The 26,362-nt window shown below is 40.8% G+C and overlaps 1 protein-coding gene across 9 annotated transcripts in view; it reads right to left on the reverse strand.

Moving 5' to 3' along the window:
- The window catches only part of Rapgef2 (Rap guanine nucleotide exchange factor 2), a 227,064-nt gene that overhangs the window by 59,358 nt on the left and 141,344 nt on the right, over positions 1-26,362 (reverse strand). Inside the window, exon 1 of one of the 9 annotated variants that reach the window (XM_029475003.1) lies at positions 23,688-24,258. The exons of 7 other annotated variants lie outside the window; for them this stretch is intronic. In XM_029475003.1, the coding sequence (XP_029330863.1) occupies positions 23,688-23,741 (54 nt within the window). In that variant the 5' untranslated portion in view covers positions 23,742-24,258. Of the gene's footprint in view, positions 1-22,760; positions 23,659-23,687; positions 24,259-26,362 lie in introns of those variants that run through there. One more of the 9 variants, XM_029475002.1, reaches the window with a different exon arrangement.

The raw sequence follows: 26,362 nt of genomic DNA on the forward strand, positions 1-26,362 counted from the left end.
GGGCTTAGTTATCTCAGATGAGAATGCACAGTGGAGTGTGGGGTTTGGGAAAGGAGAGCTTAAATTCACAGAGAAAGACTCCTAAGGACTCGCCTGTTCATCCTCGCCTAGATGAACAAATAACCTAGAGATGGGTTATTTGTATCTAATATAATGCAGATGTTATATATTGTTGCACTGCATTGTTTCTGAAATAAAAACCTCAAAATATTCCTATATTTCACGAAGGTATAATTTTGCACTTCAAGTAATTTTGACCTATGGTGGACAGGAGAGTGAGCCAGCTGCAGTTAGTTTAAGGAGAAAGCCTCACACAGAATGGAACGCCTTAACTAGTAAGTCGTTTTGAACTTCTTAATGCTCTCTTACACATGCACACAGACGTACTTAAGTCTACATACAATGCAATGGCTAGACTGGCTAGGTAGTCACTAATGCCCTCTTTCCAGACACCTGGATCACGTACCCTATCTTCTCATACAGTTAAAACAGATGTCGTGTTATGCGCTGAAATCTTTAGTAGTGTGAATAATCAGAAGAGATTGTGCCACTTCTATACGTAACTGATGACAATTTCCCCAAAGACCCTCTGTTATCTGTCGCCTTCCCTGAGAGAGCCTCGCTGCTGATACAGCAGAGCCACATATGGAGGTCAGCAACTCTCAATCGGTGCTTAAAGCAAGAAATGCCTATCAATCCAGAACACTGGACTTCACACAAAAGATAACAGACTTCTATTGTATTCAAGCTACCATATTTTGTTCGGTTTGGTAAAACCAAATATGTGAACTCATAAAAACTGTCCTTACTTTCATGAACTATCTGTGATGCACTTAACACAATGAAAGTTTGTACATCTTTAACTTCCTTACAGAAAAAGCTCTGATTAACATTCAGGCCAAGCACTGCATAGGATCATGTTCAGTCGGGATTAGACAAATACTAAAGTCCATTTGCTCATTCACTTTATTATGTGGTCAAATATTTATTCAAGGCTGGGCTTGCTAGCTATAGCAAAAAAAGGAAAGCAGACGCCACACGTTCGTGAATCTAACTGGTACATGGGGACAAATACTTAAAGGAGAAAACTGTCACAATGTGGTAAGGACAGCCTTCAGCAATTGTAAAGATGGCTGATGTGACAGACAGCAACTTCATAGCCACAGTGACAAGCTTCACATTTGATACCATGAAGAGTTCACACCACCTTCATCAAACACATACATGCATGTGTGCAAACAGAAACTATGTATGTAACATAGGTTTTCACATATTTACACACAGCATTTACTATAAAGTATACTTGGTATATAAAGCTAAGTCTAGCAACATCATTAAGCCAAAGAAATGTAATAACTTGTCTATGAAAAATTCTTGTGATGGTCATTCAACTTAAAACTGTCGTTTTATCTGGGCATAGCACATGCCTTCAATCCCAGGACTCAAAAGCAAAGGACACCATGAGGTGATTCAACTGTGAAACTGTGTCTCTCATAACACATGGCTGACAGGCAGGTGACTTAAGTAATCTTATGAACTGAAAATCTTTACCATCTCTCCTACTTCATGTGTAGATACAAATTCTATACATGTTCCCACACGTGCTTTCCTTTATCTAAGACAACTTAGAATCTAAGACAACTTAGATTCTCTGTTCACAACTACTTAAGTTGCAAACAAGAAAAATACTATATATTACTATTATTAATCTAACACCTCAGATTTTTCTCTTACTTTATAGTGAATAAAAATGCTTATTTTAGGATTTCTTTCAAAAGATGGTAAGCCATTTAATTCCACATTTGTTTCTGGGGGCTTGATGTATCAACCCTGGCATCCCAGAGAATCCTGCAGTTCTGGCTGTCTGACGTGCACTAAGAACTGACTGAATACTTATGTGTATTACTCAGTGACCAAAGCCAGTAGGAATGTATGCTTGAAAACTGCAAGAAAAAGAATACATTTTTCTTTTTCTTCTCCTTTCCTTTCTCTAGACACATGTGAAATGAAGTCAAGCACAGGCTACATCATATTCCCTTAACTCTATTTCTTCTGCCAGTGCCCCACCGTATCTCATGACCTTCTGTAATCATTTGCAAAGATTTACTTACATAATAAATTGAGCAATTATCTTAGGTACATTCCTTGTAAAGTAATACCACCTTTAATGTTTTATTACACTGCTTAGCTGGGTTTGCTTTCTTCAAATTCTGCTTCTCTCTGAACTTTCTGGTTCCTGTATATATGTGTATTAATTTGTTATCCTTGATGTACATCAGAGAACAGAATAGCATTCATCCAGGTACACTCTTAACAATGGACTAAATGTAATCTGTGGTTTCATTAGTACACATGCATGTGTGCACAGACACATACGCACATAGACACACACTGTCACACACAACACACACACACACGAGCAAAAGCACAAAAAATCATGAAACATCTTTAAGTATAAACCACTGACTTCTATAAAATGGGACTCACTCTGCTGGGGTGGTAGAAGGCACTCCGTTCCCTTCTGAGGCCACTGTCCAGCTTCTGCCCTTGTTTGCCTCTCTCAATGATTTAATATCCCTTCCTATCTTTCCTTCATGCTGTAGTCAGAACAAACCTTGAAGATATGCTAGAAAACCTATACAGTCATGGTATTCCCCTATCTTCTACTGGCTTCCTCTACTCTTAGAATACTTAATACTTAGCACACTCCTGAGAGTCTCATCTCACTGCTTTCTCCTGATCATTTCCTCATCTTTTCCTATCAGTCTCAGCAGTGGGTGCATAGAGAGTTAGCTTTCATAATTTCAACCACTTTACTCAGGGCCTCTCCCTGGTGTCCACATTCCCTGCTTCTGGATGAGTAAGCTCAATCTCCGTGCTCATTCTCCCACCACCTCAAGTCACAAGTTCCTGGGGGATGCTCCTGTGACTTCTAGACTATTGCCCGTCACAGAACGTCCATATCCTATATAGCAGCTGCTAATGTAACGGGCAATTCTCTTGCTGGATGTGTCTCCAGTGAACACATCTGCCATTAGCCTCATGCTTTCCTAGAAAACATCAGCCCTAGTGTGAAGACAAAAATTTGTATTTGGGAGAAGCTGACCATGGCGGCCTGACCCCACTGTTCTCTTCCCGAGAACTGTTGCTGCTCGCTCACCAGCAATCATACGTGGCGCCATTAAAATACAACGGAATGATTTTTACAGCACAAGAGCAGTGCAATTCTCTTCCTTTAAGAAATGAAGCAATACAGTTAAGCAATAAACTTGTATTCCCAGCAAGGACAACAGAGTTAAGAATGAAACTTCTAGAATTTACAATTTTTCAACTTCCTGACTTTCAGACGGCAACAGAGAGGTGGTCCAGTTAGAATTCTGAATTACTATAAAACGTTATTTTATCAAATTCAGACACTTGGTTTGATCAGTACCGAACATCTTCAGAGTCAGCCCTCAGAGCCCACAGACTAATGTGAAGCTGTAGAAGATAATGCAGTTCCAGGTTGGCTGGAAATCACTTTCATGCTTCCTCACCGGTGTGTACCAGACAAGAGATCTAGCCTCTGCACCCAACCATGGAATTGTAAGAATACAGAGAGGGCTGGCACAAAGAAACCCAGTGACATGGAACACGAGGCCAAAGCAAGATGTATAAAATCACAAGGCCAGGCCCACTGGGATCCATCACTAGCTTTTCATTTTAGTTGAAGGAATGGTTATGTGGAATTAAACCACTGATGTATACCATTGTTAACACTAAAGTTCAGGTTATTCTTTTATGTAATTAATTTAAATAGGACTCAAAATTTCTACATTGTAAATAATATCACCTTTTAAAACAATATTTCTTTTAAAAATACTAAAAGGATGCAGTAACTCACAATTCATTGTTAATTATGTTAATTGTGTATGTAAAAATTAATAGTATTCTAATCTTAATTTTGTTATATATGCACATTCATATAGCTAAACACTGTGAGGTGACTTCACTGAAGAAGACAGTGCATAACTTGAGAAAATATGATTCTGCAGTGTCCCTAACCAGTCAACCAACCAACCAACCAACCACCAACCAATCATCAAATTCCTGAGTTTCCTATCTCACCATCACTACTGTCTTAGGCTCAGACACTGAAGTTTCTACGACAGTTTGCTGTCTCATATAATACATACTTATAGTCTCCCTAAATTGAAAGTCTGAATTCTAAAACTTCATATAATCTAAAAATTCCTAAGCATTTTGTATATAGAAACGATTTGCTCCCAAGTTAAACAATGTTTACTTTTCAGAGTATCTAGAACTTGCAACAAAATCCCAATAGCCTACAATACTAACCTTTGTTGCCCTTATTGTTGTAAGTGTACAATGGTCAGTTGCTGATATTGCTGGCTACTTCTGCCCTTTAGCCTTCATTTCTATTAGCGTTTTGCCACAAAGGGGAAGGGAAAGTACACTTACTAAAAATATAACACAAGTATCTGTGAATCTAAATTTATCAATGTTTACCTATACCTCAACTTTTATATTTCTATTAATTCACCTCTCAAGGACTTCCATAAATATTTATGCCATGGCTTTTTACACTCCAGACCAGTAGTTCTCAAATTTCCTAATGCTGCGACCCTTTGATACAGTTCCTCATGTGTGGTGATACCCCCCCACACACACACCATAAAATTATTTCATTACTACTTTATGACTGTAATTTTGCAGCTATTATGAATCATAATGTAAATATGATATACAGGATTATCTGATATGTGACACCCCCCAACAAAGTGGGTCATGACCCACAGGCTAGGAACTGCTATAGACATTCAAGGTAGAGAGATTAATCTAACAGTAAAGGAGCCCACTCTCATAAGGCTGACATTCCAGGAAAGAGAATAAATATAAAAATATGATCAACAAAAACCAAAACCAAAGTAATATGTTTGGCAGAGAATTCAAGAATTCAAGTGTAATAGAAAGACCTTGGAACTGACCCCCACCCACCCACCCCTCACCCCCACCCCAGGACAGTACCACCAGCTGCAATCTCAGAGTAAGGAGTCAGGAATATACTGGCAATATGCTGATTTCTAGGCAAAGCAAACAGCAGGTGAGCCCTGAGGTGTCACCTATTCTGTGAAGCAGACAAAGGCCAAGGAGAGGAGAGCAGAGTGAATAGCAGTGTAACAGGCACTCACCAGCTGCTTTAGCTAGAAAGTTCTGCACCACATCTAGCCCACACAGCAGCTCTAAGTAGGATGCAAGCCTAGAACGCTGCTCTCCCTGGGCCCTTCTCCTTTACTCTGGGTCAGTTTGCTTCTTTACTCGTACAGGCGTACTTTTGCAGACTCTGGGGGAGTCTGTCTACTTAACCTATCTCATCCCCCTTCAAAACCGAAGGCACCGAGGTCCTAAAGTCTCCTTAGACTGCAGGATCAGCAAAGCTTCCCAGGACAGGCCCTGCCATTCATGAGGACACTTAGCTATTGTGATGAGGCTACACCCTAGACAACCAATTGTTCTCAAGTGAAGTCAGGGGAATCAGAACTGAGATAATGATCAGCCAGACCACAGTTGACCAGGACTACCATGCATACCTCTTGCTCCCTACCTCAGTTCTCTTCATAAATCTAGAACTCATGTCAACTCCTAAAGACAAACTTAGATTAACTAGACCCCCTTTTCCAATGCACTGATTGAAATGGTTTCTGCTTTTCCCCATGACTTATCTCTGTCACTGACAACCACTGACATAGATGGCCTCCGCTCATCTGTTGGAACTGCTGGGCCAGTTGGAACTTCTGCTCTGAAGCTATGGTAACAAGAAATCACATAAAAATATAATAATATTAATTAATAATGATGATGATGATCAAGATGACGGTATGAGGAAGACAGTATTTTGATACCATAAGGGATAGATTCTTTGAGGTAGAAAGACTGTTAAGAGCCAGAGGATCAGGAAGTTTGCTGTGAGAATGTGTCTCCTGCTAATGTCAGAAGTGATACCCATAGTCTCACCAATATGACTGCCTAAGCATGAGTGTAATGAGTATGACACAAACAGACATGCAAATGTGGACAGGAGAAAGCCCACAAAGCCTCATCTCTACTTAAAGAACGATAGCAACTAAGGAGTGCTGAGAGTGGGAGAAACAGTCTTCCCCAGGGAAGAGCACACCAGCTGGTTGTCCAACGCCAAAGGCTCAGCCCTGAAATGTACAGGCAAGTAACAGTTACGGACTGAGTAGGATATATCTAGGTGTGTGTGTGTGTATGCCTATGTGTGTGTGTACATACACATACACACACATATATATATACACACATGCATATATGCATGCACAACAATCCATTAATAAAAAGGAGGCTATGAATTTGAAAGAGAGCGAGGAGAGTGTATGGGAGGGTCAGAAGGAGGAAGGAAGGAAAAGGGGGAAATGATGTTATTACATTATAATCTCAAAAGTGAAAGAGAAAAGATTCAAGAATTAAGTAATGTTAACAGAAGATAAGAATCTCAACCTGTTCTTCCTTTTGAGCTAAAGCATTGATTCAAAGTTGCATGTGTGTGAATACACACTGTCAGTTTAAAAAAAAATTAAAAAGCCACAGAAATATAAAACAAGAGTTCACTTACATTTTTAAGTAAAGTTAAACACCTAAACCTGCTCTTACGATCTTCTAAACGAGCTGGGGAATGCACGCTGCCCCCAATACAGAAACATAGTTGGAGTTTGTAAAGTACAAATGGGGTTGGACAGTCCCATTCACATCGCTATGCCTTTACCAATGAACCTCACTCTTCAGTGCTTTCAAGGGTACCAACAGGACCAGCAAGCTTCCTGAGACAGGATCCTTCGTATCTCATTGTAGGGTAGTGTCAAAAGAAACCGATCCACACCAAATACAAAGAGCACCAAGGAAATCAGCTCTCTATGCCCAACCACACAAAGTCTGCTCTAGTGTTTCTACTAACTGTGGGAAACTGGAGAGCAAAAGGGAGAAGCCACAGGGAGGCCAAGCAGCCTCCAGGGAACGTATGAGTTAATTAAGGAGGGACATGCTTAATCACAAGGTGAACAATAACTATTACCATGGAAGGAGGGAGAAGGCAATAGAGTATCCGACTTACAGAAGCTTATATGTTTCAGGAAAAACAGTTCAAATCTGTGAGGAATTCTGAAATGAGCAGACTCACACACCCAGCCACAGTTAAGCAATGTAAGAAGAGATGAGTTACTGTTGGAACAGGCACCTCCAAATTCTCCCATACACTATCCTGTATAACGAAACTGACAAGAAGCAACCTCTCATGACCACATGCCTCCTCTCTGGGTGACTGGTCACCAGGGCCATAAAGTTGTTTTACTTATGATGTTCAATTTTCTCAATTCCTGAAGGATTCTCTGAGGCCATGAGCAAGAGGGAGCTTATGAAAGTTTCTTCCTCCAGGAAGGTGCTGCAGTGGGCGAGTGGGGAGCACAGGCAATAGGTGGGGTCAGTGGAGCACTGTGCTACTGGGCTAGAAAGGCACAGGTGCCATTCTGGGTTGGCTGATGTTGGGACAAGCTCAGGAGGAACAACTGATTCTCTGAGGAAACTGAAAGGAGACTCCAAACCAGGGCAGCGGTGTGTGTGTTGGGGCGGGGGGTGGGGTGGATTTTAGAGCATTCAGGTTGCTTTGATGATACAAAAATTTCAACCGGAAGTTGGTCACTAAGATATGGACAGTTCCATCACAGCACGTGAAGGTTTGGCATCAGTGCTTCTGTGTGGTTTCTCAGTGTTTCACTGTATATAAATCTGGGGAGGGGTTGGAGAATGAAGTCATGGCTCAGGAATCTGGCAAGCCCCTGAATTCCACTGTAAAGAAGCTGCATCTGAGTCACTTAACATCAGGCTTCAGATACATTCTTAAACGGTTACATAACAACACGAATTTTTTAGAACAAGAAAGGATTTCTTTATATAAAAAAAAAAAAGTGCTGGCTGCAGTGCTTCCTCTCTGTTCTCCATACTGTGAGACTGTTATGCCAGAGCCTTCCCATACTAAAATTTCAATACATACAAATGTATTGAAAAGGCAAATGTCTTTGCCTTTTATCTTAATGAAAACTCACTCTTTAGACTGATGCCCATCATTAATCAGACTCCCCAAGTAATGTCTGTCTTTCAAGCTAAATAACTCATTTATTTTTCTATGACAGTTATTTATATTTGCAATGTATGGTAAAAAATGATAAGTTAAAATATCAGAGAATTTCCATATCATCAAATAGCTGTTAAAAATCTTAGACCATTCTAAACTCCCGGGTCTTCCCACCACGCAGACAGCACATCTGAATGAACAGCAGAAGTTTTCACTTGAACCCTAACAATCTGATACAGAGCAGGCGCAACCTTTAAATTTGTGAAAATGAATAAAGAACATTTTACTTAAAATTAAGTCTTTTTTTTTTTACACATTTATTTGAATTATTTCCTAAAACTGGGTGTCATAAAATTAGCGGGAAAAATTCTGTTTATAGTAAACCAAGAACATCCTCTTAGGTTCTCATCCTATGAGAACAAGTGTCACATACAACACACACAAATATGCATAAGCCAGGAGAGCTTCCTCTCAGTACAGGAGTGGGATGAGAAAAATCAGACAGAAGATCGCATCCTAACGTCACACAAACACTGTGTTTAGAACAAGAAAGCAAACACTCATGGCCTGTCTTATACCTTCTGCATTAAATTATTTTCCCCATACAAAAGGGCTGTTTTTTTCCTTTTTAAAGGAAAATGCAATATGCACAATTAAGAAGTATACAACTCCCACATCCTGGTCTTTGAATTTTTTTCTTCTTCTTCAAAGAAAACAGCACTTATGAGCTCCATAATAACTATCTTAAATCCCCGAAATCATATCATGATAGCAAAGCTCTGTACAGCATAACACATAATGGCACAAGAGGCACATTTAAATATGACCCTGTATACCACGCTTCTGTAATCTATATTAAGTTGAGAATAAATAAAAACGTTCTACTTAGATCATTTATCTAAGGAAGGTAAACCAGAAAGATCGGCCTTAGGAAGAAATAGAATACATACCATGATATAGTCTCTTTCGCTAGAAAAGGCAAGAAGAAGGGACTTAAATTAAGACCTGGTGTATAAAAGCTGAAAGCATAGAATTTGTATCCACATAATGAACTGATGTCTCCTCTAAAGACGTCAGATTGCTGCTCAGCTAAACCATCTAAAAATACCTCCTTGCAAACACACACGGCATGACTACAAAGACAGGTCTTACTAAGCAGCTCTACTTGTACAAAATCACTTAATAAGTGAGGAAAATGGTGAAGTACTTAGGTAAAAATTAACACGATTTTTTTTTTGTCACATCAACTGTGATTCTTTTATGAGCTATTTTGCAACCAATTCCAATTTGCAGAAAGCAGTTAATGAAGGATCTTAAAACTGGAGTTGATCTAAGATGGCCAACAGACAGTCATAATCTATACTCAAAAGTAAGTCTGCCAGGCATGATGGCCCAGGGCTGGAATTCTGGCACTTGGGAGGATGAAACAGAAAGACTACTACAGTTTAATGTCAGCTTGTTTCACACAGAAAGTTCAAGGCCAGCCAAGGCTAAATAGTGAGACCCTGTCTCAAAACAAAGATAAAAATAAAAGATAAAACCAAAACCAAATTTCTGAATCAATGTTCACATGGAAAAACAAGAAGAAGGTAACACGTACAGCTGGAGAAGCAAGAGGAAGTCATGGATGACATCCATCCATGTTAGTACATGTGTGTAACTAACAGCACTTCACAGACCGTGAAAAACAGTTCTAATTATGCAAACAATCCCTGACTATCACACAGTTACCAAGAAGAAGCGGGGCTGCTGCCTACATAGGAAGGACTGTAGAGGACTACAGAACCAGTAAGCCAGCCCCAAGTAAACGCTGTCCTTTATAACAGTTGCCTTGGTCATGGTGTCTCTTCACAGCAATGGAAGCCCTGAGACAATATTTTTTAGGGATCATCATTCATGAGGCACTCAGTAGCGTGATGACCATAATAATTTTCAAAACACTTGTAAGGTAGCAAGTATTGTCATCGTCTCCATTTTGTAGAGAAAACAAAATTCAAGAGGCTTGCTTAAACACTGTAATTCTAGTCAATATCAGAACTTGCCCAACCACTGTTTAACTAGTCAATACTAGGACAAAGAATCCAAACAAGTTTTTGAGGTTCCATACTACCCAGGGGAAGTAGTGTTGAACTCAGGGTCTTGTCTATGTTAGGCAAGTGTTCTATTAATTACCTGCATTCCCATCCCTCTGTGTGTGTGTGTGTGTGTGTGTGTGTGTGTGTGTGTGTTTGCATGCGTGCATGCCCACATGCATACATACACACACACACACACACATGCACACATACATATAAATACTATGCATGTATACATACATACATAGTTTCAGAGAGTTCAACCCACGGTCACTTGGCTCCACTGCTGCTGGGTCTGTGCGCAGTGAGGCAGAACACCATGGCAGGACACTGTGGAGCAAAGCTACATGGCAGCCTGGAAGCTGGAGGAAGTGTCTGAGGATACAGCTCTCAAGGGTCTGCTCCCAGTGACCCAATTCCTCTAATCCAGCCCTACCTCCTAACTGTCCACTCAGCCAGGGATTTGTTCATCAAGGGATTGTTCATCCAGTGGTAGAGTAAGAGCTCCAACGCCAACCACCTAACAAGTGCTACCAGCTGGAGACAAAGACTTCCAAGAATGAGCCGTCTGGAAAATACTTCACTTCCAATCATAACAGAAGGCAACATCCTTTTTATGGCAGCTCAGATGACACTTAAAGTAGGGAACAATAGTGAGAACAGATGTACGTACAAAGGCAGTACTTGATACAGCCCTTGAAAGAGGTGTTCTAATGCTGCCTAATACAAAGCCCTACCTACCCATCAACAATGGACATCTTTCAGGGAATCAAGGCTGAGCCCAGGGCCAAGCCAGGGCAAGAACAACTATCTTCGATGAATTTTGGGTCACTCTGCTACATCTAGGTGAAGGCATACTCAGCCAGGGATTTGTTCATCAAGGGACTGATGTCCATCATCATTCAGGGAGGTGGTGTTGTTGTTTTGTTTTGTTTTTAAAGGTGTCCAGAAAACAAGTGCTATGTTTAATGGGGGCTAAAGAAATGTTAAATGGTAACCAGGGTGGACATAATTATTCATTTAATTATATTTCACATGGCTAGGTATATTTCACTATGCCAGACAGGCTCAGAAAACTTTCTGCTAGATAACTAAAAGTAAACCCTTTTGAATGACTTACTTAACTGGAAGCAAATTAAGAGACCAACTGCAACTCCCAAACTGTAAGCAAGAGCAGAATTCTCTGAATGCAAGTCTAAGAAGTAGGGTAATACGGAAGACCCTGGAGAAACACACGTGTGGGCAAGCTCAGATAATTCCAAAGACTTTCTAAAGAGCTGAAAAATTCTTCAGAATAACGCATCACACTGAAGAGAAGGTAATAGCTACCACAGCACACATATGAAATTGATTTGAAACCAATACTAAAGAGAATCAGTCCTGGAGTAGAGGCAAAACAACCAAGCTTATACAGTCTCTGTTATGAATAATAATCCAGAGATACACACAGCACAGGTACATTTTTTTTTCAGGGGTTGAATTCTGGGTCCTGTACATCCTATAACAAAAACACTACCACTGAGCTGCAACCATTATTTCTGAGAATTCTTTGAATTATTTCATTATTATGTAGCACCATAGAAACTACTGCACAGTATTTAAACCAATGTAAGAGGAAACTATGTTCAACCCTATTTCATCCTGAGCTTCTGTTACTTGCTGTGTTTGGCTGCTCTGTTTTGTGAGGCAGTGTCTTCCACTGTTACTCTATCTGCCAGAGGGCCGTATTCTGCACGCCCACCCTGGGACCCTGGCTGCTGCTCCCCTAGCTGTTGTTCCCCAACTGTCCCAACACAAAATAATCAGGAAAATATAACCAAGTCAAATAAACGCTGGCACTGAGTTTTCTTTGACAAGCTGAATCTGTGCCAAGGAAACTGGAAAGGCCACTGGATACCTGAGTCTACAACCACCTGTATATCATCACTGTTATTACACGAGAACGTCATTAAACTAATCCTGCAGTTATATTAATGGCTAGTGTTACATTTAATTGATTCTAAAATAGTTTTATTTTCATATCTCTGAAATTATGATCCGTCTCATAAGTAATGAAAAGAAAGGACTGCTAGGTCACAAACGGAGGAAGAAATGGTATCTTAGGTAACAGCCACCCCCAGAAAAAGTCAATCTCATTAAAATACATATTGTCAAAGAGTGAAGGACAATAATGCTAACAAGTGTTTGATCCTTTCACCTGCTCACATATAGTTAGAAATGACAAATAGCTTAGTATGTCCAGGTCAAGAGAGATGGCTTGAGTCTGTCAGGCACCCTGAAAAACAACAGCACTCATGAACCTTATAACAGCAGTGGTACCTGGGATACAACAGCCTTCTTTACTAAAATCCTGCCACTTTGTATATTCTGCAGCTTATTTCTTCTGCCTCCCCGAATCCACTATGTCATAGTTTCCCTTCACATCTCTCCCATGGGCTGCCCTCCCTCATTTCTGCTAACTCTCCAGACTCTCTTCCTGTGGACTACTCAATTATACACACCATCCATCCCTATGTCCTGCTATGTGCTTCCTGCCACGTGATACCCAGCACTCAGGGATAACCTACTGCATCAGATGTGAAAATTTGAAGCTATTTTTAACTTTTTTTTTCCTAGAAGTCTGAGGTGACCCTTCAATACTAAAAGTGAGTTGTTTCATTATTAAATATTCTTTTCTCACAAAGCAAATAATACCAAATTCAAACTTCTCATGATGGTAATAAAATGTAATTTCTCTCCATTTTTTTATTATCTTAGTGTTGTTGAGCAAGACAAAAGATGTTCTTGCATGAAAATATATTGCTTTAACCTACATGGAAATTTTATTCTCAGCGGATTTTCTTATTTGAGGATTACCCACACATTTAAAGTGCACAGCTGGCTTTTTATTTCATAAACACAAGGTTTCACTATGCAGCCCAGGCTGCCTCTGGGCTTACGGTCCTCCATACTAACTAGCCTTCCAAAGTGCTGGGACTACTGAAGTGTACAAGCACACCTAACTTACATATCTTCCCCCCAACCTCAGCCCCACTCCCATCCCTGACCCCAGGACCAGGCTGACCAGCCTTGAACTCACAGAGATCCACCTGCCTCTGCCTCCCAAGTGCTGAGATTAAAGGTGGGCCTGGCTCCATGCCAACTTTTAAAATGTCATTCAGCTAACAATCCACTTTTAATGAGGAAGAGCTATGATCTAACCCACGCTCTCCTATTGGGGAGAAACTTAAAGAATATTTAAATTAAGCACATTCCTTTTTCTAGAGCAAACCCCACTTCACTAACTATCATCACTGTCCACTTTCATGGATTATTATCCACTAGAGAGCTGCTTTAGCTTCTACTTATATTAGATCATTGCTTCTTTCAAAGTAGGGGAGGAAATAAGAATAATGCAAGGGAAAGGAATCTGGGAATGTGCCCAACAGCACAATGAGATATCTGTCTGGTAAAAGGCACATGGTTGGGGGTTAGTGGTCACCACTCCTATATTTCCTTTAGCTGGGACATTTATAGCTTCACTTTTCTTTCTTCTGATAATGTATTGTTCATTTTCTATACCTTTAAAATTTTCCCAGGCTTCAAGAAAACTACAAAAGTATAAACACACAAAGAGTTACTAAAATCATGCTTATTCTTTCCTATAGTAAGGGCAGCCCTTTTGAGACAGGGTCTCGCCATATAACTGGCAGGCCTGGAATTCACAGACTTCTCATACCTCTGCTTCCCCAGTGCTAGGATTCTGGCAAGTCTTAACTAAGTTTCTTTCCGTTTAAGTCATATAAATAATGATATATAATACTCTGGCTAATTTTCAAAATGTTAAAGACCAAAGGTACAGTACAAGCTTTAAATATACTTAATATGTTTAACTATTATGTAAATGTATTAAATTACTTGCCCTTAAATACATCTTTTACATATATTGTTGGGAAAAGGGTCTAGTACAAAAATCAGTATTAAATTTTATAGTATAGTACACTATAAAGACAATAAGAGTATTTACATATTAGTATCTTCTTATTAAGATTTATAATAATAATTTAATATATAATCCATCTATAGGGCTGGTGGTGGTATACACCTTTAATCCCAGTATTTGGGAAGCAGAGGCAGGTGGATCTCTGTTGAGTTTGAGGCCAGCCTTGTCTATTCTTGTTCCAGGACACCAAGGGCTACACTGTCTCCAAAACCAAAAACAAGACAAAGAAATTTTTGTTTTCATGCTGTGTATATTTATGTGGGTTATGTCTGCTGCCCAATGTGTGTAGGTATCCAGGGAGGTCAGAGAAGGTGTGTTGGATCCCCTAGAGTTAAACTTACAGGACGCCACAGGAAATTCCAAGTTGCCTGGGGTGGATTCTGGGAACCAGACTCAGGTCTTCTGGAAGAGCAGCAAGTGCTCTTAACTGCTGAGCTGCCTATCCAACCCCTCTACTATACCCATGGTTTTGTCTAGAAAGTAAAACTGGGATTCTTTTGTCTATCCTTGGTTTTTAACTGTTTCCCATCGTTTCTTCAAAACATACATATTAAAATTCCTTTTCTTCCTTTTTATGTGTGTGTATGCATGTCTACATCAGGTAAATATGCAAATGTTTGAGTGTTGGGTGGGTAAGGTTGGTATCAGGTAACAGGAGTCTCCCTCAGCTGCTCTCTCCCTTACTCTCTGAGGCAGGGAACACAGAAAGAGCACTTACATGTATGTCAAATATTGCGATCACAGATTAAGAATGTCTTGTGTGTTTTTCTTTCTGGAAAAAAGGTAACCAAAACACAACTCCACAGCCTCTGCCTTTAAACAATCATGTTACATTGCCTGCCTTTATTGTGAAAAGTATGGCGCTGTGTTTGACACTTTAATAAAACTCAGTGAAACGTTGGCCTACTGAAAATAATCCATAGTACGGTGCCCACTGTAATCTGTAATTTTAAGACCTCATAAAAAGCAGTTAGCAAATAAAGAACATTATCCCAAGAATTAGTACGTTTCCCACCCCCTACAAATTACATCTACTCAAAATAAGCAGTTACTTCTACTCAAAATAATCAAAGCAAAACTTTAGCTTTTACTAAATATCACAATTAGAATTGATATTTTGGGTTACATATATTTACAAAGAGACATATATCCCTGTTATAAATAAAATATAAACATGCATATGGACATATATAGTAGGGGTATGCTTCATTCTACCATCAAATCAAGTCAATAAAAACAATAATGTATCTATGTAGCTTTCTCTACAATATCATCTTAATAATAAAAATTTCACCCCCTCACTTTTTCAATTAATAAAATATAAGACTGACATATGCCCCACATTTTTTTTCAGTTTTTCTAATAAACAGGAGAATCTGGTGCATTGATATAAAATAAAGTCCATCTGAAGCACATCAAGAAAGAAGAGAGGCACCCAACACACACTGTGGGATCAAGTAAGAGTCTGCCAATTATCTACCTCATCTCTCTCTCTCTCTCTCTCTCTCTCTCTCTCTCTCTCTCTCTCTCTCTCTCTCTCTCTCCTTCTCTCACACGCACGAGAGCACACACACACACACATGCACACGCAAACAACATAATATGGCATGACTATGTGTAAGGGCTACAGTTTGAGGATCCTTTTAATACACAGAAATGGCAGAGTGTGAAACAACCCAGCACTGTGTGGCACAGATGTTTCACTGCGAACAAGAAAGCCTTTGGGCAAAGGCTGGGAGCTCACAGGGATGCCCTACCTGGTGGAGAAAGCCACTTTTGGGAGTGCTCTGTTATATCACACACTTATGTGTATTAGAGTGGCAAATGTGAATTTATACTAACCTCAATTTGCATTAACTTCATATTCTGAAGACCAGGCAATATTCTTTTTAACCTATTCTATACAACACTCAAGCTACTATTAAGCGTTGGTATTGTAGTACTGGAAATATAAATAATCACAAGCATGTGCCATGTTTCTAAAAATAAAGACCATTTCTTAATGAAGAAATAAGCCAGGCATTGTGTCTCTGCTACCAACACACAGGAGGCAGAGACAGGGGGATCTCTTTGAGTTCAAGGCCAGTCTGACATACAAAGTGAGTTCCAGGGAAGCCAGGGCTATATCAAGAGATCTTGCCTCAAAAAAAACAAATACTACACAAACAAAAAGATAAGACAGAGCAAATATCTTAGAACTAGGAACCTAATAGAACCCTGAATATATTTACAAAAGCTCACTTAAGTCACACATATATAAAATTGTGTGTATACATACATACTTATTACATGGTTATATCTATATCCTATATAACTTATTTTAATTTTAAAATCCAGCCGGGCGTGGTGGCGCACGCCTTTANTCCCAGCACTNGGGAGGCNGAGGCAGGNGGATTTCTGAGTTCGAGGCCAGCCTGGTCTACAAAGTGAGTGCCAGGACAGCCAGGGCTATACAGAGAAACCCTGTCTCGAAAAAACAAAACAAAACAAAACAAAAAAAAAATCCTTTTTAAGTTCATAATCAAAGCAAAATTCTGAAATCTGCAGATAATGACTACTACTGGTATGAACAGGAAAGCTGTAAAAAACACACAGATTATCACAGACACAACAGCAGTAAGTTGTTCATTTTTCTTGAGCCAAGTTGGAGATCAAACATGGCATCATCCATGCTAAGCACATGTTATACCACTGAACTATGCCCACAAGAGGAGTTCTTAACAGTTTATCTGAATAAGATAACATGTTATACCACTGAACTATGCCCACAAGAGGAGTTCTTAACAGTTTATCTGAATAAGATATTTGAGACTGCAATCTAAAACAACATGGAAGACTGTATTTAAAAAAAAAAGTATACCAACATAAATAAATAAATAATGAATCACTAAGACTGAACTTCAAGATGATTTCACTTGATGCAAATTATTTACCAGTAATTCAAAGACCTAAGATAAGACACCGAAATTATTATCAGTGGTCCTGTAATAGTTAAACAGTTAAATCATGGGGGAAAAAAAACCTACTTGAGCTTCTAATAATATGATTCAAGTCATCTCTCTTTCACTAATCAATTGATTTTATTCTCAGGTATCTTCAAATGGATTATTACTGAACAATCTTTAAAAGCAATGCTACGAAGCACGCTGCTTCCTTTGGCGAATAATGAAGCTTTCACTGACGTGTGCACTACAATAAAAAAAAAGACTTTTTTCAGAACTGCACACATGTAAGCAGCACATGCAATGCCTTGGCAAGTTTCTAAATATATTTCTTCCCTTCTAACAGGGCTAAAAAGATCTAATTTGTTGCCAGGGTTTCTTGGCCCAAATCCAAGGCAAAATGACCTTGTCCTTGAACAATACAATAGGATCTCGATTCCTCTGGGCCTCTCTCTGAGCAAGCACGGAGAAAAATCTTCCCAAGAGATAAGTCTTTTTCATCTCAAGAAATAGATCTGTCATAATAGACAAAATAGGGATCAGATAAGAGGAGGAGGAATTTTAACCTCTGAGAATGAGTGCTAACTCACTGTCTATAGTTAGTGCTAGAGCTGTGTTTCACTGTTAAGGACAATGTATCAAACAAATGATGTTAAAGAGACACACTAAGCAATGCAAACAGACAGGGTCAAAGTGCTGCTGTGAGGAGCTGGTGGGTTTTTTTTATCAATTAAGTTTTCTTAAACATGGTCTAGTTAACATACATCATACTCATGCTAGGTCTTTGGATTATATTCTTCCAGCTCTCAGCTACAAGCACATGAACCTAGCACCCCTCTCTTAACATAGGCCATGCCAACAGTGGTGAGTCTGCTGTCTTTGGATCCTCACTCTGTGCAGTCCCTTGCTTTGAGTCCTACATGTTATTCTGCCAGCCTTGAAAAGCCCTCCTTACTCTGTATTCTTAACAGCTGACAAACAGTTTTAAATTCCAGCCATACTCATAACACATGGTATACAAGGGGGAAGAACTCGTTCAAGGTGGGATTCCCCATGTCTCCACAAAGGCCAAGCCCATTTCCAAGAATTATCAAGATTAAAGGTTACCTATTGTGTGCTCCTGAATCCCTACTGCTGAGATAGAGTGGCAACAAAATTGGAGATGGAACAAGTCAGGCCAAGCGAAGTGCAGTGAGTGCAAGCTGAGAAACTAGAAAGGAAAAGGAGCTGACTGTAAAATCAGACCAGCTTGTCTGAAATTTAAAAAGCAGAGAGGAAAAGCATCCATACCGGGGCTGGGGGAATCTTTTTAAAGGGTTTTAGGAATTTAGACAATACAAGCTAAGTGATCGTAATCCAAACACTTGGGAGGCTATGGACAGAGGATGTCCACACCACCACCAACAAAGGAAGAGGAAGAGGAAGCAGAAGAGAAGTCTAACTATGAGATGCAGTTCAGGTGGTAAAGTGCTGACTTTGCATGCATAAAGCCCCAGGGTCCCTCTCCAGGAGGGACATGCCTACAAGTCCAGCACACAGGAGGATCAGAAGTTCGAAGTTATCTTCTGCCTGCCTGAGATATAGGAGACCCTGATTCAAAGTAAGAGGGGAAAGGGAAAGAGGAAGGGAAGAGAAAGGAAGTGGGGCGGGGGGGGGGCTGGGACGGGGCTGGGGAAGTGGTTAAATTTATCTAAGTCACAGCTAGCATAGATGGAGGGGGGTTGGCCAAGTGGTAAAGCTGGGTCTGTGGCAAATGTAGGACTCGATCCGCCACTAACAAGAGGTAGGGACAGCAAAGGCTTTATGCTTTCACGGGAGCCAAGTGACTGTGGTAAGCAATCAGAAGTGATAGAGGAGTGGCTAAGGACACTAAGATATGAAGTTTATGTCTAAAGAGTTAGGCAGCAAGCGAGGAGCAGTGGCTCCCACCTCCTGCCTCGCTACTCAGGGACCTGAGACAGAAGGATCACTTAGTGTTAGTTGAGCCACACAGGAAAGTCCATGACACCTCTAAAACAAAAAAAAAAATATTTGATTCTCTGTTTTTCCACCCGTGGCTCAAACCAATGGTGGATCAATAATAGTATGAAAGAGCTGAAGGCTGGGGCTAAGGACAAGGACACAGAAGGTGAGGAGGAAGAAACTGGGCTGAATGACACCCTTTCCAGGCCATCCTGCTCCAGCTTCAGATAATTCATTTAAAAATACGGACATGGAAAGCTTGAGTGTGCCAAGTAACATGCATGCAGTTGTACTACATACATCTCAGCATGGTATCACTACTGTTACAGTAACAGTGATCGTGATGTCATGCATGCCAAGAATAAAAGGCCAGTGCTTTTTTAACTTTTGTGGTTCATTCATTAACACTGCTGCCAAGATTACATAGTTTACACAGGTGTGTAAATTCCAGATTTGGCCACATGGGTGAGGTGTTTTACACCTAAGTTTAATGCAAGATATCCCAGCCTGGGCCACAACAATGGTCAGTGCACATTACCAAGTACTGTGTGCCCTCTCCTTTTATCTTCAGTTTCCTCACTTCTAAAGGCAAGCCTGCATTTTCCTTTAGAGATTTGCTGTAGGAATTCAGTAAGATACTGTAAAAGGTGGTACGTGATTGGCAACAAATGCTCAGTACTGACAGCTGCCTCAGCCATTCTTTCCACACAGAGCAGGCATTCCCTTCTGTACTAGCGTTTAATTCAACTTGGAGTACGATTTAAAGGAAGGACAAAACACAGCACAAATCAATATCTTCTATACATTTAAAAAAAAATGAAAACAAGTTATCAGTTTGATGGTAGCGAGTACATTATGTTAAAGTGGCCAATCTGAAGGATTTACAAAGTTTCAGAGTTGTCTCAAACTATAGAATTTTTTTTAAGCTGATGAATTGAGTAAAGCAGACATTTTGTTCGGTTGGTTTTGAGACAGGGCTCACTATATAGTGCACTTGAACTTGCCAGCCTCCTGGCTCAGCCTTCCAACTCTAGCCCACCCAACACTTTCCCAATTTCCAGAAGCTGTGAAAGTTTCCCCAAACAACACAGTGCTACAATTTTTACAACTAGTATCCACCATGGTTGGTTGGTTGATTGGCTGGTCTTGGAAATGCAGTTTTATAACACATCTCTGAAATGTGAACTATTTTCAAGATCTCACAAGGAATCTGTATTTATAAAATGGCAACATTCCTCCAACAGCCAACTAAACAGCACTAAATAAAAGTAAAGCAACCCCGGGCTGATGGATTTCTTTAACTATCTTCTTGTTATCAATGGGCCCCACAGAGAGGGGCTAGGATGAGGAGATACACAAAATTCAAATGGTTTAAAAGCTCAAAAGGTTAAATAAGATTTCGCTAAGCCCAAAAGCCAATTCACTGAGAATGTTAAGAGTGTTTACTATACATCGACTTTGTGCCAAGCAACAGAGATGTCCACCAAGTGAGGCAGGAAATAAAGAATAAAACCTGTATGATGTGGAAGACCCTTACAAAGCACAGTAACTGAGTCCCTCAAACAAGGTTTTCATTGTCTCGGTACCATCCTTCCTTCTACAGTCCCATGGCGGGTGGGGTTGGGGGCAGGGGCATTAAAAAGCTCCAGACTGTACAGAGAAGCAAAACCTAAAATATTTTTGAATTTGGTGGAAGTGACTCAACTGAAGTCAGCTGTGACATTTTTATGATACAGCATTATAGGAGGAAAAAAAAAAAGGCTTATCCACTGCAGTCATCACCATGGGCTGATCCACCACTGCCTGAGGACCAGAGCTGTTTTCTGGCGGCCAAGTGACACATGTCAGTCAGAGTGAACTGGACGACGGCCAGCAGCCAGACCGCAGAATCCCAAGCTGCCCGTGCCCTGCACTCTGGGCTCTGGGTGCAAACCCTAACACTTCATTTGTCTGGTGAGAATGTGAAGTAGTTATTGGGAAATAAACTCAAGTCTGGCACAAAGCACAGCCTCCTGGACGATGGACAGCGCTTAGTGCTCTCCATTCCAACAGCTCTAGCATCTCACAAAATCCACGTGTCGCTTCCCTGACCCATCAATGGTTTTAATAATTCTCATTGTTAAACGTGTATTAGGAATTTAAATGCTGCCCCTTCCCACTTGGGGAACGGTTACATGAGAAAGGTGCACGGTGAGCCTCTGAGCCTCTGAGCTAAATCTCTGCAGCTGCCTCGCTCGAGTGCAGATTAAGAGGCACTCTACTCTTTCCTTGGAAGCTCTAACTCCATGGAGCTGGGCACCAAAGACCTGCACTAAAATCAGACTCCAGTGCGAGTTCTGCTTGACAACCTTTCTTCTGGAAAATGAGGTATATGGTGGCTCTTTTCTAGATTAGGTCTGAAGAGATTTCATCAAGAAAACACACCTAGAACCCGACCAGGATAGGGCTGGACAAGGCACGGAACTGGAATTTGCCAGCCTGTAGCTCCAACTGAAGACACAGAGGCTCATTCACCTCCTCAGGGTCACTGCATCTAAGGAACTTCCCTACACCCAACGGAAGAGCTCATCACTTACTGATGACAAAACTGAAACCAAATATTCCAATCCATGGCATCCTACTTACTCATTTCCAAGGCTTTGGTGGTTTATACGTGTTTTCAAAGTTCAACACTACTTGCATCAATTCTTACAATACATTACAACTAACTCCTATATCATAATGTACAGGTCTAGGATATGTAGGGAGACAATTCTAAAATGCTTATACACTCACCTAAATCTGAGCACGTTATAAGGAGAATAACATATATGTATGTATGTACATACACATACATATACATATATGTGTTCCCATACATCCATATGCACACATACGTATGTCAATATCATGAACTGGCAAAACGGCAAAAAACTTGTAACATGGTGACACAAAAGTCGCACTACAGGAGTGCACATATTCCTGGAACAGGAGGCTCTGACCTGGAGTTAGACACAGAAATATGTTTCTCACAAATAGCAGTTGTTGCCTGTGGGATTTCAGCAAGACAATCGCACAGCTGACTCATGGGACCAATTACAAAGGAGCAGTAATCTTTCCTGTGGCATTAAAACAATATAGTGTGCTTTCACCACCAATTAACAAATGTTAAGAAGTCAGAAGTGTACCACCAATGGTTTTATTGCCAAATCAATAGCCAGAGCCCCCACCCTCCCACACACCTCCACGTGCATTCCTTGCCAGATTCCCATGGGCCAGAACCTCTTATAATGTTTCACTAAATTCAACCAAAACAGGTTTCTCAAACTGCTTGGGCATTTACTGAAAACTATATTATTTTCTAATAACAAAAAAAAAAAATAATAATCAGCTGTCTAGTATATCTCAATGTTAGTGGTCCTGTTTAAATGAACTGTTGGTCTTGCTTAAGATTTACAGAAATCACAGAAAATCGGAAGAACGAGTGAGCTGTAGCTCACCCTCCCTCCTTCCTTCCCTCCCTCCTCTGAGCAGAGCATCTCTCTCTACCCTCTAAAACACTGCTTCCCCTGGAGAAGAGCAACACTCCATGGAAAAGAACTCCCTGCCTGCTCCCCACATCGCCTGCCCCCCAGCCGGGCAGCCCACGATGCCGGCAGCGCCTGGATACTTACAGACTGCTTCTCCTGCTGGCCCAGAACTCCATGGTTAGCAGGCGCGGCCAGTGGTTTCATAATGAAGAAACATATGCTGAACTGAATTTACACATCATGTACCAACCTCTCACGACGGCAAGTCACCCTCTACAGCATGAAATTAAAAGAAAAAGAGGGGAGGAAAAAAAAAAGAGGGAGGAGGGAAAACCAGGCTGCAGCTTAAAGTGTCACTACTGGTGAGCCTAAAAACCCTTCACACTTGTAGACAGAAACGGAATCTGAACGACAGGGCTCGGCTCCATTTTTATCACACTGAAACTCTAACCCTCGGAGGCTCTGACAAGGCAGAGGGAACCTCACCCAGCCTTCAGGCTTCTGATAGAACGAGATCATTTCTGAGGCTGAAGAACAAGAGGCAAAAGAAAAGGGGGGAAAAAAAAGCTAAAATGGCTGACTGCACACAGACTCCCCTCCAAAAGGCTTAATACAGAATTATATTAGCCAGGGTGGTGAAAAGCTAGTCTCTAGCATTCAGCCAAGCATTGTTAACACTCTTGTTTCATTTGCAATCACACATACAGACCCCTCCAACCAAGGAAAAAAAAGAGAGGAAGAGGAAGAAAAAAAAAAAATCAGGGCAGAGCGTGTGAATCAGGACCTCCTCCCTAGCTGCTAATGATGCTGACAGTGGTGACCAGTGATCTCTGTCCCACTCCACTAACCAAGTTTACACAATTAATCTCAGCAGTATGACACTGATGGACATTTAATTTAATGATGTCTGTCCCTCACACTCAACACAAGCATGCCTGCTAGCCGGAGTCACTGACAGAAACACGGAACATGCACACACACACACACACACACACACACACACACACACACAATCTCAAGAATCATGAGTCTGAATGCAATACACCAATATAATTACATTATTGTGCTTACTTTGGAGGACCATGGCTGCAGGCAGTTGGCATAGCAACGCACAAGGAAAGCCATTTCCTGGGTAGAGAAAGCTTCCTTTTCTAAATAAAAAAAAATCCCTCTTAGGAAACAAACGGCATTGCTGCTTCCCGCAGAAAGCAAGACACTGTAGTCTGTCTCTTAACCTGCAAGCCTCACACTCGCTGTGGTTCTAGTGATGTAAGTGGGTTTCTCTCTCTCCCTCCCTCTCCCCATATACGCTGAAATATTCAGCTCAAACGGTACACACGTTCCTTAAGGCTCGCCCCCTCCTCTATCTACTTAACCATTTCACTCATTAAGGTAGCAATGGACAATTCAGATAAAGTAACAAGCTCTTGCCTGTATTATATCAGCGGCTGTAGGTTAAGCAAGTCTCAGAGGGATGGAATCCATTGATTGCTGACTCCAAATAATATCACTGAAGACAGGGTGGGAAAACGGAGCAAGGACTTACTTGAACAGCTTTGAACTAAAATATGAATTTTTTTTTAACCAAGGTGGGGAGAAAGGAATCAATGTGACCTCTGCCCCACCCTCAAGTATTATTGTGCCATAGTAAATAAGACTGTCTTAAAATTTATAAAATGCAGGCTTAGCAATCTTTGTTAAATTTAGAAGATGAAATCACACACACACACACACACACACGCACAGATGCACATATGGTCCTGTCAATAATTTTATAATAAACCACCTGGGTTGGTTTTTTTTTTTTTAAACAAACCAAACTTCTAGAGGTGGAACTGAAATTAATGAAGAAATGTTATTCTCCCACGGTCTTAATTTCACCTACGCACACAGGTTTACCTGGGAGGAGGCTGCATTACAGCTGACGAGGAATAAAGACACTTCCATCAGCTCTCACAACCAGCTATACTTTTGAATGGAAGAGAGGACAGAAAGCAGTTATGGAAAACATATCATCTCTTATAGTGGCCTTTGGCACTGTCAGGGATTCCTACTGGGTCTCATGTCTATCTGAAGACCGCATCCATCCTCTTCTCTCTTCCCCTCCGTAACAAAAGGCAATTATTCTTTCCAATCATGATGGGAGATTCTTCTCCCTGCCTCCCACCCACTTCTTACACTTCTTACATTACTCATTACCTAATCGCCACAGATTTGAACATACTGCTCCCAACCAAAGATCTGCCCTGTCAACTTTTAAACGTCTGTGCCTCTCCTACCTCAAAGGCAAAATTAAACTAGATTCCTCCTTAGACACAATTTCCTATGTCTACAGACATTCTCTTCACACACTTCCAAACCTTGCAAGAATTCCTCATTTGAGACTTTCCCTGTTTTTCCATCCTGTGTGTTATGCAGATAAAAAGCCGCTTGGATCTGGTACAGGTTTATACATGTTTGAGGCATGTTCAACACCCGTTCCTCCTGATATCTATCGCACTGTTTCTAGTTTTTCTTCATCTAAGTTTCTCTTCATCTCTGCTGATATCATCCCCTTTCAGGAATTATTATTTGGCCTTTAACCCCGCCCCCCCCAAAAAGCCAACAGTCTGGATTCATTGTGTACACTACACATCCAACCCACTTGCCATATTCATTTCTAAGCTCTTTGAAATCAAAGCCACATCATTTCACACCTATCTTCCATCTTCTATGTTCCTCAAACAGAGTAAAATGTGCCATTTTACCAAACCAAAGAACAGGGGAAAACAAAAAAAATTCTATCATCCTGACTTCCAAGATTTACACACTCTGAGCTGGTGAGGCAGCTTAGTACAATTTTTGCTGCCAAGTCTGACAGCCTGAGACTGACCCAGACCCACATAGTAGGAGAGAACAACTCACACATAGTAGGTCCTCACACCTCCATCTGTGAGCTATGACACAAGCATGGAAATACACAGGTAAGTACTCTATGCAAAGATGTACATGTTCATACCATGCTCACGCTCACCCTAGACCTCCTGAGTTTCTCTTGCTCCCTGGATAGGCATGGAGGCCTTAGTAGATTATCTCCTCTGCCTAAACTCTCCTTTTGCTTCTCACTCCACTTCAATATACGAATCGGTCCAATGTCCTCCCAGGGTTATCACAACCTAGTCCATCTTAATACAGCTGTGATTTTACAGTTTGTCACGACACTATTTAAGCAGTTCCACTGCTTCTCCATACACACTCTAAGTCCACGCTGGCTGCTAGCATGTCTGTCATGTATGACTGTACTCAAGCAGTATGCACAACATGCTCGCCCACAAGTGTGCTGAATGGATGCATCAAATTTTTATTGAGTGGGAATAGACACTGGCAAGACCGTATTTTATTCTTCAGACAGCATTCTGTCGAAATTCCAAACAGTGTTCTGAAACAGATATAATTCAAAAGCCAATGGCATGAAAAACAAGTAATTCAACCAAAATCAACACATAAATGCACAAATTGAGTGGTATCTACCACATCCAACAGGATATGAAGGCATAGGCCTTCAAAGGGAGTGCACACTACAGCAGAGTCAATCTAGAAGACAGTGGGCTAAGTGGAATAAGCCAGTTATGAACAAACAAATGCTGTAAGCCACTAAATTCTGGGGTTCTAAGCTAGTCAGGTTTTAGAGACAGCCAGGATAGGTGTTTGCTAGGATTGTTCATGGGGTGCATGTGTGTGTGTGCGTGTGTGTGTGTGCGTGTGTG

The sequence above is a fragment of the Mus caroli genome, chromosome 3 (assembly GCF_900094665.2).
Source record: "Mus caroli chromosome 3, CAROLI_EIJ_v1.1, whole genome shotgun sequence".
NCBI classification, from domain to species: domain Eukaryota; kingdom Metazoa; phylum Chordata; class Mammalia; order Rodentia; family Muridae; genus Mus; species Mus caroli.